Source organism: Cheilinus undulatus, linkage group 11, assembly GCF_018320785.1.
Source record: "Cheilinus undulatus linkage group 11, ASM1832078v1, whole genome shotgun sequence".
In the NCBI taxonomy this organism is placed as follows: Eukaryota; Metazoa; Chordata; class Actinopteri; order Labriformes; family Labridae; genus Cheilinus; species Cheilinus undulatus.
The window spans coordinates 2,923,218-2,938,948 of NC_054875.1; the positions used below are offsets into that span (position 1 = coordinate 2,923,218).

At 36.5% G+C, this 15,731-nt stretch overlaps 1 protein-coding gene across 1 annotated transcript; it reads left to right on the top strand.

Moving 5' to 3' along the window:
* Positions 1-9,256: 9,256 nt before the first annotated feature.
* On the top strand, positions 9,257-12,721 carry ndufb11 (NADH:ubiquinone oxidoreductase subunit B11). The gene is made up of 3 exons (XM_041799796.1): positions 9,257-9,489; positions 11,877-12,007; positions 12,517-12,721. The coding sequence occupies exons 1-3, from the start codon at positions 9,316-9,318 to the stop codon at positions 12,638-12,640; spliced, it is 429 nt and encodes a 142-aa protein (XP_041655730.1). The 5' UTR covers positions 9,257-9,315; the 3' UTR covers positions 12,641-12,721.
* The last annotated feature ends 3,010 nt before the right edge of the window (positions 12,722-15,731 follow it).

Here is a 15,731-nt window from a genome sequence, read left to right on the forward strand (position 1 = left end):
CTGTCGTACCTCAGCTGTCCAATCAAACACAGGCAAAAACACTTAAGCAGACTTAAGCAGAAGCCAAAACAGTTTGTCAAATAGCAGAATGATAAACAGTAATTATCCCCAGTTTTTCCCTTTCTCAATCACTAAACTATTCACTCACCCATCATTATTTCAGTCAGACAACCATGACCATTCCTTCTTCTATGGATGAAGTGTCAAATGGCACTCACAGCTTAAAGCAGAAAGTCTGAATTAACAGAGAAAGTTCCTGACCAGCTTTCTGGTCCCTGATATCTCTAACTGGAGCTTAAAGCTTTGGTGAGCCCTCTTAGAGAAAGCCTTGGTATGCTGAGCTCACTTTGTGGTACACCACCTGATCTTGGAAGCTGGAAAAATACAGCAAACTAAATATAGTTTACTATCCCAGCTGACCTAGACTGTCACCTTTAACACAAAATATTTCATTAATTCAACAAAATAAGAGCTTCTCCCTTCAAATATACTCAGTCTGGGTCTAAAAAGAAGGCAAGTAGCAAAGCCGCATTCAAAGTTGATAAAAATTGACTCCAAGAATCCAAAACACCTGAAAGTTTGCTTGTCCTGGATGTTTATGAATCATTTACTAAAAGTAAAGAATCCCCTAATAGAGATAAAATATCTACGGCTGATTATTGTTGATTTTCCTGTCTCTTAAGTGCTGTAGTATCTGGATTTGTTGGCACAGGCGGACACCCGATAGATGGGTTAAAACAGAAAAGCATATTTGTTTCACACATTCCACCATCTTTGATTTCTTTTTTTGTATAAATGTTTAAAACTGTCGTAGAGGAGCCAAACAGAATTTCTGTCTTTATATCCTGTCATCTTGTTAGCGCCACACTTTAGTAAAGTTTTCCATCAGTAAAACAAAGATCAACTGTTGTGCTGCTCCTGTCAGAAAAAAGGGAGAAAGTTCCAGAATGATTTATTTTAAAATCCACGATGCAGTAAAGGTAAACCAGGGGAGACGTTTGTGATGGAAAAGAACATTCAAACTTGACAGCAGAGGTTCTTGGGTTAGTGCAATGATTTATATGAAGCTAAATAATCCTGAAATATTCTAAAGTGTTTTCATGTGCTTTTATTGTCTGATCTGTTTCTTTGAATAACTGGTAAATAAGAAAAAGTTATCTTTAGTTTAACAGGACAAAGTTTTCTGTTGGGTTTTTACTAGCCGTGTTAAAGCAAGGTTGAGACTTTTCAACGCCACATGATACAGTCTCTGTTATTTTAAAGGGAGATATAAAACATAAGGGTGCTAATACTCAAATACTGACATTCCCAGGTCCCTTTAGTGTCCCATAAAGATATGAGAGCTGCAATGATGTCTCTTACAGACAGAGAGTGGAGGATTTCACTGTTGAAAGTTCATATTGATGTTTTATTTTCCAAGAAAATTCTGAGAAAATCTTGAAAGCGTCCACAAAAATTCACATTTGTTTCAAAAGTTACTGGGAAAAATTCCCAGGAAGAGTTCCAAGAAAAATAGTGGAAAATTTCCTGCAAAGTCCTTAAAAAAATCCTTGAAAACTAATTTTTTATTGTTACCATGGAAGTTGCTGTAAATTCCCATGAAAGTCTTTTTAATTTTTTCATGAAATTTGTGTAAAATTTCTTATGGAAAATCTCGAGTTTCCTTTAAGGGTTTCTTGAGGACCATTCCCTGGAATAATCCCAAGAGTTCTTGGGAAAAGTGCTTAAAATTTCCTGAAATTTCCCAGCAAAGTCTGTTATTCCTAGCAGAGTCCTAAAAATATTAATTTTGGAAAATTTGAGAAAATTCTTGAAAGTTATCATGGAAGTTGTCATGAAAGTCATCAAAAATTAAATGATAAGTTTGTGAAAATTCTGTGAAGATTCTTGAAAATTCCCAAAGAAAAAAAATCTTAAAATGTTCATGAAGTTCCTGGGGAGTATTCCCCTGAAAAAGTCTAGAGAGTTCCTGGAAGAACTGCAGAAAGTTCCTGAAGTAATATCAACAATGAAAATTGTGGAAAATTATCCAGAAAGTTACAGTGGAAGTAACAAAAAACCCTATGGAAGTCCCCAACGACTTCCATGAAAATTTGGGGAAGTTCCTGTAAAAATTCTGGACATTTTTCACAAAAATCACAAAGTTTTACAAAGACAAACGCTCCAATATGTCCACAAAAATGCCTGAAAATTTGGCTTGAATTTCAGAACATCTTTGACAGTTCTTGGGAGAAAATCCTGAATTTTTATTGCAAATTCCGCCAAATTTTCTGCAACAAAACAATATAATGTGCAAAAAGATGGTTTACTGTAGACAATACAGAGTATTGCTGTGATTCGAGGTGTTCAAACTTTTATGTGACTTTAGTTAAAATCAAATAAAACTGAATCATGTTTGGTTCCACTGAGACAAGAAAATAAGTCCTAAACATTGTCTCATATTTAGTTTTCATTTCCAAAAATGCCTTTGAACTCCTGCACAAGTTACCAACATGCTTGTGCCATTTGGAAATGTGATGTTATGTTTGCTTGCAAACGTTGCGTTTGCTTGCAAACATCACATTATTGATTTTTTGATGATAAAAATCATGAAAACAACACAGACTGTGTCATTTAAATTGTGGTATTGAAAATAGTCAAAGCATTGAAAATTCTTACAACCTTAGAGCTTGTGTTTTTGTCCCTCTGGTAGAAAAATGTAGTTTGATTTTTGCCAGTATGATTTTTAATTTAAAACCCAGTTAAATGGATGCAGTACTGTAGAGATCTTTTTATTATTACCACGCTGATTCTGTTTGTGCTGGACTTAAATACTCAAACCAATGTACTGTAATTTCTTTAATGCTGTAATTTTTATTTTTCATAGATGTATTATTTCAGCACTTTTACTCTTTCCCAAAGATTTTTTTTCCAGAACATTTTATTTACAGTTTAACACACAACAACAGGCAAAGGGAGCTTTTGCTCCTGCTCTGTTGTTGCTTATGAGGAAAGGGAGAATCCTGGCTTTATTATTTAACCACTGACTCCTTTCTTCTGTGTTACAAATGGAATATAAAGTGGAATAATATGATGTTAAACACTTGACATGGCCAGTGACAAAACTAGTAGCTTATATGTGACCTTTTGGCATAGAAGTGCCTCTCTTGTTTCAATCAGAAGCCTTGTTCCATGTTTGTTTTGTGCTGCTCGTTTTCGTCCACATTGTGCCGTCATGGGCCATTTTTGCATTCTAATTATAGGGTGGAGTTGTGCTTTATGGAAGCCTGGAGCTGCATGCATCCATGGAGCATTTCAGTTTGTTTTCACTGTGATGAGGAGTCAGTTTTGTTTGTTTTATTGAGATTTTGACCTATTCGTCTTGTTATCTTGGGGTGCCCATGCTCATTTTCCCATTTATAGATTAACTCGAGGGAAACCAGCATTGATTTTCCCAGGAAAACAAGATAGATATGCTGAGATCTTGAGAAACAACCAGAACTTTCCAACTATTATGGGAAAATGAGGTTAAATGTATGGATGCATGCTCAGTTAAGGCCTCTGTTAGAGAATTATTATTTAATTGGTCCTTTTTTGGCCCTCTGATTGGTCTGTTGACCCACCAATCAGAGAGCCCTTTCTCACAGCAGCCCTCATTAAGCTCCATCCTCCTTGGTTTCTTGTGCTAGGTTGGACAAACTCTACTTTCTGGGCTTTTCACCACTGAAGACAGTTGAAAATATCCTATGGTTTGAATTTTTAAAAATCTGTATTCTTTATTCTTTTGCTGAGGCCAAGTTTATGAAGGAATCAGAGCAGTTAACACTAGGGCAGAACGATTTTGGGGGAAAAATCTAATTGCGATTTTTTCACCTAACATTGCGATTGCAATTTAACATGTGATTATTCTTCAGGTTCCTCATCTTAGAAACCATTCTATATTATAACACACAAAGCTATTTCCCCCAGAAATTGATATACAATCTCCCAAAATCTACAAATAAATGTTCAAAATTTCTAAGAAAATAACTAAAAATTTAAAACTTGCCCCCATAACAAAGCAATTAAATCAAATTCCCAAAAATGTACAAATAAATTCCTCAAATTTTCATAAAAATACTAAAAAAAATCAAATCAAGACAGAAAAATCTAATCAACTTCTTAAAAATTTGCAGATAAATTTCTCAAATTTTCATGAAATTACCAAAAAGTTTCAAAGCTATTTCCCCCAGAAATTTGAATCAGATCTCCCAAAATCTACAAATAAATGTTCAGAATTTCTAAGAAAAGAACAAAAAATTTAAAACTTGTCCCCACCCCCAAAAAATTAAATCAAATTCCCCAAAATTTAGGAATAAATTCCTTGAATTTTTCGAAAAAATACTAAAAAAAATCAAATCAACACCTCTCCAGAAAAATCGAATCAGCTTTTAAAAATGTACAAATAAATTTCTCAAATTTTCATGAAACTACCCTAAAAATTTCAAACCTATTCCCCCAGAAATTTGAATCAAATTCCCCAAAACTTACAAATGTTAAAATTTCCATAAAAATACCTAAAATTTTCCACAAATTTTCCAAAGAAATTCAAATCAGATTCCTTAAAATTTACGAATAAATTTATCAAATTTTTAAGAAGATACTTTACATTTTCAAAGCAAGTGCCCCCCCCAAAAAATATTCAAATGAAATTGCTAAAAATGTGACAATACATTTCTCAAGTTCTCCAAAAATATCTAAACATTTCTAAGCAAATTTCTCAAAATTACAATCAATCTAACAAAAATGTCTTCATGCAGTTACTTTGTCCTGTAATGCAAATTTGATATGAATTGCAATGAAAGGGGTGAAGATATAGATTTCTTATTCTGAAGAAGGCAAAAGTGTACAAGGAAAGTAGGAACTTTTATCAATTATTCTAGAAAATATTGGCACTTGAATGTTTGGTATTTCAAAACACATGTCAGGTCAAAGAAATGCTGCACCCTCTGTGGTTTGAAAATTGCAGTAGGTCTTGTTGCGATTTAATCTACATTTCGATTAATTGCCCAGTCCTAGTTAATACCAAAAAAAATTGGTCGTATCGTGAGGTATTTTCAAGTCTCTTGTATGGGAAAGAGCCAGCAATGAGATTGTGTCAAACCTTGCAACAGACACCGAGGGAAAGCTGGGTTTAATGACAGGTCAGTCGGTTCAAATGCTGTTAAAAATGCAACAAAACGTGCAAATTTCAAAGACCTGAATCTTAAAATGTGAGGGATTCATAGAAATTTAAATCATCTTGCATGAAATCCTCCACTCAGCGAAATCTTGCCCATGTGGAAGCATCCTGTGTCTGTTCGTTTCAGTGATTGGACTATGTAGACGTGGCTCGGTCTTATACGATGTGCACTATCTGTCAGATTACTGTGGATGAACGCCGTGCGTGGCTGAAGACTGAAAGGGAACTCAAACTGAAAGTGTGTGTATGAAGCCTAAAACATAATGGTTTTGTAACAGTGAGCACAAATCCCAGACTTTCCTCTCCACTCTGTTTGGACCTTGAACCGTTCATTTCAGTGAGGAAGTTGGGATGTGGTGCCAAGTGGAGGTCACTGCTTAGCTTTACTTCACTGTTTGTTTTCAGTGGCCTATATTAGATTTTCTCAGTCGTCTTTTATGCAGGAGGCTGAACTGAAAGGGGGTAAATCCTCCTCCAGTAGGCGAGTTAGCAGAGACTAAATAATTCTGAAACCTTCAGACAGACCCCATGTGGTTATTGTGGTTGTTAAAATCCAACATTTGGTTTCACCTCCTTTTGTATATCAGTATTTAAAGCATATTTAAAAGAAGTAACTGGACTGGCTTGGACTCTGAGCTAGCAATATGTGCATTTGTAAAAAAAAAAATGATTTGTTTATCTCATTAAATTATATATGTGCACAAAGGTAAAATTTTTAATCATACAACACAACAATGTTACTGATTGTATATTGGACACAAATAAATAATCAATGCAACTGATGGACTGTTTTTTCCTGTATTTACTCTGAAAAATGAAAGCAGTGATCTGAAAATCAGCATGTGCTCAATAAAAGTTACAGATGAGGAGAAAAATATTAGCTCCACTTGGAAGGTTTCAAAGTTAAACATCTTTTCCAATCATCCTAGTTTTATTTTGGATGCAAACATTATTTTACTTTGCACACAGAAACAAAATTATTATACAGGAAGCAAAAACTCCCGGGGTCTAAATGACGATCCTCTGATGCCAACAGTCAGTCCCGTCTCCTTGGGGCTGGATAACAGTCTGCAGTTGTTTGTCGTCTCCTGAGGAATCCCAGAATCCTGTTCTTCTTTGGCCAATCCTTCGAGCTCCTCCAGATTTGATGGTCCTCTGGCATGGACCTTCATCTTCAGTTCACCCCACAGATTTTCAACAGGGTTCAATCAGGGCTTTGGTCAGGCCAGTCATTAAGGTTCACTCTGGTCTTCTGGAGGAAGTTCTTCACCAGGAGCCACATGTTCTTGGGTTCATTGTCATGTTTGGAGACAGCGACGACCCAGACCCTCTTCTTTCTCCAAACATCACAAACGTCTCTACAACCAAAGAGGTCTAGTTTGGTCTCATCTGAAGAGAGGACACGCTTCCAGGATCAGAATCTTTCTCCAGGTTGTCCTTAGCAGATTTCAGTCTGGTTTGAAAGTGTCTCCTCTGCAGAAGTGGACTTCTTCTTGGTCTATTCCTGCAGGGCTCTAGTGATGGTCTTCTTTGAGTCTGCAGTTCCTGACTTGTCTAAGTCCTTCTCTAGAGTCTTGTCTGTTGTTCTGGGGTCTTTAGACACATCTCTCACTTGTTTTCTTTCCAGAGTCTTTTAAATCAATCGCTTCCTATCTCTGCCAGGCTTGCTCTGGACTGTCTGCAGGGGCGTAGCTAGAGATTTTGGGCCCCCAGAAAGGATGTTACAAAGCCCCCCCGCCGTCCCTTAACCAGCTAGCCAAGCAACAAATGATACGTCGTTTTTACAAATATCTCTGCATTTTAATTTGTTTTTAACCATAATTTCCCCATTTATGAGCAATATATTTACTGTGGTTAAATTGAATTTACCTGCATTATTTGCAGCACTAGACTGTACCATTTAGACATGTTTAAGGGAGGAGCAGAGGCCCCCCAATATTTTATATTACTCTATTTGATACAAATTTCAGTCTGTGGACCAATTCATTCAGTCACTTTTGATTCAATAATGAAACTAATTTCTAAGAAAACATAAATAGAAACACTTTTTTCATTGCAGGCTTCTCAAGGGCCCCTCCCTACTGTGGGCCTGGGTAATCACCCTTTCCCCCCTGAGCTACGCCCTGGGCTGTGTGGCTCTCTTTAAGTTTCTTGATGATCCTTCTCTCTCCAGTTCTTGACTCTTGGAAACGCGGTGATGACTTTGTAGATCATTCTCTTGTTTGTGAGTATCAAGAATTGTTTGTCTCCAGTCTAAACTAATTTCTTTGTTTTCTGCCATGATACTTTCTTCAGTGACAGTTCAAACCCTTACTACCTCCGCCAAGGAGGTTATGTGATCGGGTGGGTTTGTTCGTTTGTTCGATTTTTAGCAACATAACTCAAAAAGTTGTGGAAATGTTCAGGAAATGTCAGAAATGGCATAAGGAAGAACTGATTCAATTTTGAGACTGATCAGGATCACCGTCTGGATTCAGGAATTTTTTAAAGGAGTCTGTACTGTTGGGAGACAGAACTAATGGCGGAGATCTGCACTGTTACCACTTTACACCAGGAGATGGCAGGCATGAGTAACTTTGATCCCAGCAGCATTTTTGGTGTGTTTCTATTCAAAGCTTTGGAGTTTATAGAGTTTGAAAGACACACGCCCGGTCAAGGAGACAAGTCGGAGCGTAACAGAGAGAAAGACAGCGAATTGTTGCGACAATACTCACAATGCAGAATAGAAGAATATTCACCCTCTGCCATGACTTCCAGTCATCTGGTGAGACCATGGGTGAGACTGTCAGTGCGTCTGTTGGCACCGCCAGGCAACGTGCCTATTATGATAGACCACCCGTGGTGAAGTCAAGACTGTACCTCACTGTATTTCCACCCCACTGAGAGTATAGTGAACGGCAAATGCTGCGGTGGGGAGCACATGGGGATGGATCCAGGAATTTTATCAAGGATTCTTCACTATTTGGAGGTTGGGTCAATGGCGGAGGTCTGTGTCCTCTGAGTGCTCTTCTAGATGGAGTTTTTAGACTGAAGATAACCCTCAGATCAACTTTATTTTACAGCTTTGAGCATTACAAAGTTAGACCATCATTGAACAACAATGGTTTGTGCTGTGGCTCAACAGAAAGGTCACCTCTAAAGGGACCCTGGCAATTTTTGCTTTCTGTATAATAATTTTGTTTCTCTGTGAAAAGTAAAATAATGTTACTATCCAAAATAAAACCACGGATGTTTGGAAAAGATGTGGTAAAAATTCCCTCTGTTTATCGTCAGTTTTCAAGAGGGGATAATAATGTTGTTGTTGTCTGTAGGCTATTCTAGTCACAGGGTAGAGCTGAGCAGTAAATTTAATGATGTTAAACATGCTAGACTAACACTGATCAACAGTTAACTTTGACCTGATACTCAACATTAGACCTTTAGAGACTAGACTTGGTTCTCTGCCCAGAAACAGTGGATTGCTCTCTGTGTGGATTGTGAGTTTCTGCTCCAAGTGAAGGGGTTTAATTATCTCCGGGTCTAATTTACTATAGAGGGTAAAATGGAGCATGTGATTGAAGGTCAGACTGGTGCTGTGTCAGCAGTACTGCAGGTAATGTCCCAGACCGTTATGGTGAAGAAGGAGCTGAGCCAAAAGGCAACGCTGTTTTTAATTAATTTATGCTACAAACCCCCAACTATGGTCATGAGCTTTGAGTAGTGACCAGAAACTATTCTCCACACTGCATGCAAAACACTGCAAAAATAGCTGAAAACTGATTTCATTCTGTTTAGCTCATTAAATCAACCATTTATATTTGCTCTAGAGTTTAAAAACATAAATGCTGGTATGATAAATTAAAATTAAAGCGTCATGTTATTTCTTCATATTTTAGTAATGACAGCGGTTAGCTTTGGACTAAAAATGTGGCCCTTTGGCACTGAGAATAAATTAAATGTGGCCTTATTTCCAAAGTTTCCCACCTCTGCATTTAATCATTCTCGTGGTGCAGTACCGAAGAAAACCACCAGGTGGCGGTGATTTTGTTTTCACTCTTGGAAACAACGTAGAAGAAGAAGAGGTAACTCTTGTGTTTCCAGCTCCGGGTCGTCAGTCTCCTTCACAAACAGGCAAAATGTTGACCCGACTGGCACGGCTCGGGCCCGCTTTGCCCCGGTTACTCTCCGGTCAGCCGGCCCGGTTCGTTTCTCAGTCTAAACCGAGCGGTGCCGCCGGTTCTGCGGCTGTGAAGGAGCTTCACGCCCCGGTGGACCAGGGTGGACACGGCGAGGTCGACCCGTACGTCAAGGTGAGATTCTGCCTGTGACAGCGTCCATAACCGGCACTGGCCCATAGGAAGTTAGGGGTTTATTTAACACTGGGACTTACAGAAATAGGAGTTACTGACAGTAAAATAATGTTAACATGTGTGATGTTACACCTCTGTTTATGCTATCAGTTAGCTACAACAGCTAACTAGCCGCTAGCTGCGGCTAACCGTTTGTGTCCAGCTCTTTGGGAACGGTAAAGTCTTTAAAATGTGCTTTAGAAACAAAGTACGTAATGAAAACTGCACTTTTAAAGTAGAGACTCATCTAGACTTCAAGGAAAAAGTGACGAAGGCATTTCTCTACAAAGAGCATCAACATGATGAATTATATGCCATAACCGACTAGAGCAGTAATTACAATAATAAACCTTAGAGCTCAGTGATTGGCTGGATCAGCTGGTCCTGGCTTCATTAAATGTTAACTAACTAGCTCTGCACAGTGAGGATATGTGACTCATATAAAACACAACGAAATCTCACAAACCAGTGCTTCATTTATTGTGATTTGTTCTCAAAAATCTACATAATAAGCAATCCCCATTTCATGAAACCCCATCCCTCAGTGCTGCACGACTTATTTAGTAATAATGTGTGATTGCTATTAAACATGGCAGTATTATGATTGTGAATAAATCCACAGGTGGTGTTATAAGACTTGCTTGGTTATAAAGTAAAATTCAGAGAATAATGATAGTTTTGAAGTGTTTCTCAACTCAAACATACAAATGTTAAGTAGCGTAAAGAATATAAACCTAAAGTTTTTACAATACTACGTTCAAGATAAATTTTTCAAAAAATTGAAGTTTTTCCTTTTTTTCAATGAAGGTACTTCTGCAAATTGCAATAGTGGCACTATTTTAAACTTAAAGTCCTTTCTGCAGGTATTTTGTAATCTCCAAGTACTACTAAATACATGGATAATGGCAGCCTTTAATGTAATTGCATAGTCTGACTTCTAGATTGCAATTAGATTAATTATGTGGTAGGGCTGGAAAATTAATCTCAAATTAGATTAAATCCTAATATGGCCTGGTGCAATTTTCAAATCCCAGACATTGCAATATTTCTTTAACTTGAAATGTGTCAAAATAGCAAAATAGCAATTTTTGCAGGGGCAGAGATTTTATGCACAATATGCAAACATTCAAGTGTCATTTTTTTATAATGGCCTTCAAAAATCCTCCTTTTTGTGTTTTATGTATGTTTTTCTTAGTCAAAATGAGTGACATGAAAATCACAATGCCCTAAAACAAAGCAAATGACATCACATTTGCAATATGAGCAAAAATAGTTAGCTCATTCTGTATAAAACTGATGAAGCCTAGCGTTACTTCACAAAAGTCATACCCCAGCTTCACCTCCTGCACCCCAGCCTCCTCCTTTATAGCTTAAAGCTTGTTGCACCCCTATATTCAGATTCATGCTACTGTGGATTAATTGCTTCAGAAATAATTTCATTGTTTTCAATACACATGGTCTTATTTATGGAATTGTTTATTACTTGAATTTGTCGAAAAATACAAAAGATTAACCAAAGAATAATTTCATAATGAATCGTAATTGCAATATTTAGGAAAAAAAATCGCATTTAGATTATTTTTGCAAATTGTTCAGCCCTAATATGTAGCAGTACCACCATTGCTGTCTGTCAAGCTGCCGGAGTGTGACACAGAGATGCTCAGATGCCTTTATTTCAAAGTAGAAGTACTTGAATTTGAGTACTTACCAATGGGAATACAAATATAAATAGTTAATGTACCATTCATGTTCTTCAAATGGTTTTGAAAACCATAAATGTACCCCACATCCCAAACAAGCAGTGAGAAGTTTGCAATCTTCTCCTCTTACAGTGTTAGAATATTATTTAGCAGATGCTTTTATCCAAAGCAACGCACATCTGAGAGTAAAACACAAGCAAAGATCTAGACAGAAGGAAACAATATCAGTAAATGCTGCAAAGTGTTTTAAGTCTGATTGGTTATAGGTATTCCCATGCAGTGCTAGAGGCTCTGCACATGCTGTATAGAAGCATTTTTGTTTGTTTGTTTGTTTGTTTCCTAAACTAAGCATGAGCATAAGAAACAAAACACATCATCAACATGAGACCTCTTACCCTCATCAGCTACATGTCCTTCGCCATGTTGCTGAGTCCTGGGCCGATCACAAAGAAGGGCCTAAACCTTTCAGAACTAGAGTGGGACAGTGTTGTGGAAACTCATTCTACCATTGGTGACAATAGAGAATAATCTTATTCTTATTTATCTTAAAAGCATGAAAACATGCAAGTGAAACCAACTGAAGGACTCTGCTGTGTCAGATCCTCTGCTGTGTGGATGATAATCGGTCTCCTCTCTGTGTTTGCTCAGAATCCAGACTACCATGGCTTCTCCAGCGACCCTCATGTGGATTTATGGAACATGAGAGCAGTCTTCTTCTGTGGTATCTCAGTGGCTCTCGTTATCGGAGGAACATTTCTTGCCTACTTACCAGACAACAGGTGAGTTTGCATCATGTTGTGTCAGCTGTCAAATTCATCACTGTCAAAAGAATGGACGTTGTTGAAGTCGTTTGAGTTTGCTGAATTTGTTCTGCGTTTTGTTTCAGACCATTATGAACGTACAACCCAATTTATCTCTCTTTTACTTTGGCAGTTACAACAGAAGAAATGTAAAGTCCAAAGCAAAGCATTATAACTATTAGGAACATGCACTGTAAATCAGCTCTACTGCAGAATGAGTTCACATTAACTCCTGTCTAAGATCAGAGGTATTGTGTTTGTCCATCCCTGGATTCAGATACCTGTCTTGTTCTCCGTTTTGTTACTGGAAAAGAGATAATGAAACTAATTTGAGCTAAATAAATAAGAGACTCATACTGGTCTTTGCCTGAAATGTTCAAAACCACCTCCTGGTGGAAGGATGACATAAAAGTTTCAGTTTTTAGTGAACATTTTATATCTGAAGCTATTATTTTTCTCACTTTTGTCTTGCTTTGTATTTCCTATAGACATTGGGCCAGGAGGGAGGCAGAGCGTCTGATCGTGCAGAGAGAGGCCGAGGGTCTCCCTGTTATTAGCGAGAACTACTACGACCCAAGCAAAATCATCCTGCCCAGTGCTGAAGAGAAGTAGAGTCCTGTCTGCACTCACTGTATTCATAATTATTGTATTTCACTATGAGAGAATAAATGATGTACTTGTTTAATTGTTCAATCATCAAGTGTGGACAGTTATTTTTTTAAACAGCAATTTAAACAATTCTTTATGTGAGAATCTCATGATTTATTTCACATCCTTGCTGCTGTTTTCAGAGATTAGTCATTTCAGTCATTGTTATCAGGCCTGAGTATTTAGAGGCTTAACTTGTACCTGCGAATCACTCGTCTCAAATATGATCAATATTTATGTGAGAAATTGCACATAAATTCCTGTTTTAACAACACAAATGAGTTGGATACGGTCCTTCCAGTCACCTTTTAAGACACATTTGATTATGCATCCTGTAATCACTGCACCATGTCAATGTTATATACAATGATAAATGAAAATAATAAAGAAGAAAAGCAGCAGTTCTCCTCTAAATACTTTACATGCATTACCAGTCAGTTACAGTCTTCATTATTAATGGTGAATTATGGTGGTGCTTGTTTCCACGTCCCTAAAAGTCAGGATGAAGTTCTAGTCATGTACCAATATGAGTTAATAAATCAAATAGTGGATAACACAGCAGAAAGCATGTTTGTGCCTCACACAGCTCCAGGTCATTTCCAGAAATTTAGCTGTTTTTATCCACAACTTGGAAGTTTTTTATTGACTGGAAAACAGAAATCTTCACATTCAGGGGCTATTATCAGAGGATCTTGCCTGTTATTATCTTCAAAATATGATATTATTATAATTAATAAATTGTGCAAGATTTGAATGCCTGACCACTAACAGTTAGAGGCTGCTGCCCTGTGTGAACCTAATAATGGATGTATAGAACATTCAGGGACCCATATCTGCTCAAATTTTGCACTTTTTAGAAACCAAACTTTGTCACATGACATATTTTTTATTGCCAATGGTTAAACCTGGAATTCAGTAATACTGTAGAGCACAAGGGTCAAACTCAAGGCCCGTGGGCCAAAGCCGGCCAGTGGAATGATTATATCCGGCCCGCTAGATCATAACCTATTTTTATTCTAACTGGCCCACCAGTATAAAAATGTGACCTTTAACTTGATTATTTTAAATTTTCCTCGTTAAGCCATAAAAATCTGAAAAAGTAAAGAGAAAGAAAGATTTCACAAAAAGTCAAGAATGTGGGGAAAGAAATTAATTTGGGTTTTATTTCATATTTTCAGTTTTTCATCTCAAGATTACAACTCAAACTTACGATTTTGACTTTTTATTTCATGCTTTGACCTTTTCAACTCATAATTTGGACTTTATATATCACATTTTTATCATTTAGATTCCCAGTTTTAAATTTTAAGTCAGATTTTGACCTTTTCAGCTCCTAACTTCGGCTTTTTAATCCTATATTTTGACTTTTAAAAACTCGATTTCATTTTTTTTTTTGTCATATTTTGACATTTTAAATAAGTAATTTTTACTTTTAATATCATATTTTGACCTTTTGCACTCCCAATTTTGAATTTAAGTCATATTTTTTAACTTTTTTAAGTCATAATTTTTAATTCTAGCTCAAGTCCTAATTTTTTGCTTTTTAATCCAATATTTTGACCTATCAGACTCACAACTTAACATTTTAAGTCATATTTTGACTCTTCAACTCATGATTTAAAAAATTGATTTTGAACTTTCATAATTATGCTTTTAAACTTTCTCCTTGTATATTTGCTCTTTAAAAACATTATTTTTCTATTTTTAATATGTTGTTCTGATCTTTTGAACTAAAAGTTGGAATTTTTATCTCAAATTGGAGCCTTTAAACTTATCATGTTAACTTTTTTGAATTTCCAAATTATTTATCACTAGTGCTGTTTTTTTTCATGTTTTGTTACTGGTGAAAATGAAGTTGAAAGTTTCTGGTTAAATGTTGACCCAGTTAGGCCCTCAGGTTAGACCTGAATCCAGAATCCAGCCCCTGCTGTGATTGAATTTGACACCCCTGCTGTAGAGAGTAGTGCTTGTTAGACTCACAAAAGAGTATTTCAAGATTTTTCACATTGCCAATGAATTAAGTATAAAAAGCTCCCGGACTCTCTCTGTTAACAGTTAAAATATCTATTTTCCTGGTCATGTAGATCTTAAGTACACTAGTGAACACAGTTTGGCATCCAGCCTTCCTTAGTCAAAGTCAAAATATAGACACGTTGTGGCATCAAGAATCAGGAAGGCATGATGATTAATCATGTTTATGTTTCTAAGGTCTGCTAGACCATGCTGTTGAATTAAAGACATTTCAGCTGCATAAATCATTTTAGTTTTTTCTGGTTTATTCACAAACAAACAAATGTGTTCTCAAATAATAAACAAATACTATCCATACTGACTACCAATCAGAAGTCCAAGGATAAATGCAGGTGCATTGTTGGTATCAGTAATTCCACATTTAAGGTGATTCACTTTTTTCCAGCAGCAAAGCTTTTTTGTGAGTCATTTAATATTGTTTTTGTCCTTGTATTTCTTTTATGTCCCTTTTGTTTCGCAGGTTGTTGTGTGTTACATTTTCCCAGTGTGGGATTACCTTAGTTTATCATTTAATTTAACGCATCAAAGGTATGTTTTGTTGAAAAATGTAACATGGAAAAATGGAATGGAATGGATAAGAATTCAAAGATCATATTTCATCTGACTTTTTAGATGTGATCAATCACTGCAGATCAAAAAACCCCATGAGTGCAAATCTTTTTCTTTCCTGCATTGCTGAAAACCAGCTGTGTACTTATTCTTTCTCTTAGATTAAAGATGAAAAGAAGAATATCAGTGAGGCTTATTGGCCATTTTAGGCTGCAAAAAGATGCTGAATGAAATTAGTTATGATGATTAATAATTGCTTAAAAAATGAATTATGTGAAGAAGTTGCATGCCAAGTTTTTTAAGTTGCCATCAATGAATTTTAGAACATTTGCAACACTGGGGTTCCTAATAGAGTACAATGCTTGCTCCAAATAACAGCATCTTCTTGTTGTTTTGTGCAAAAGAAAGACCCAAATGATAATATTTTCATTTTAAGAAGGTTAATATTGAATGTAATAACAACAAGCATGCTTCT

What these genes read in the sequence shown, in the direction of transcription:
- ndufb11 (XM_041799796.1), top strand. Translation starts at nt 9,316, where the DNA reads ATGTTGACCCGACTGGCACGGCTCGGGCCCGCTTTGCCCCGGTTACTC. An exon ending in AGGTCGACCCGTACGTCAAG is followed by an intron (nt 9,490 to 11,876) that starts GTGAGATTCTGC and finishes GTGTTTGCTCAG; the next exon opens with AATCCAGACTACCATGGCTT. An exon ending in GCCTACTTACCAGACAACAG is followed by an intron (nt 12,008 to 12,516) that starts GTGAGTTTGCAT and finishes TATTTCCTATAG; the next exon opens with ACATTGGGCCAGGAGGGAGG.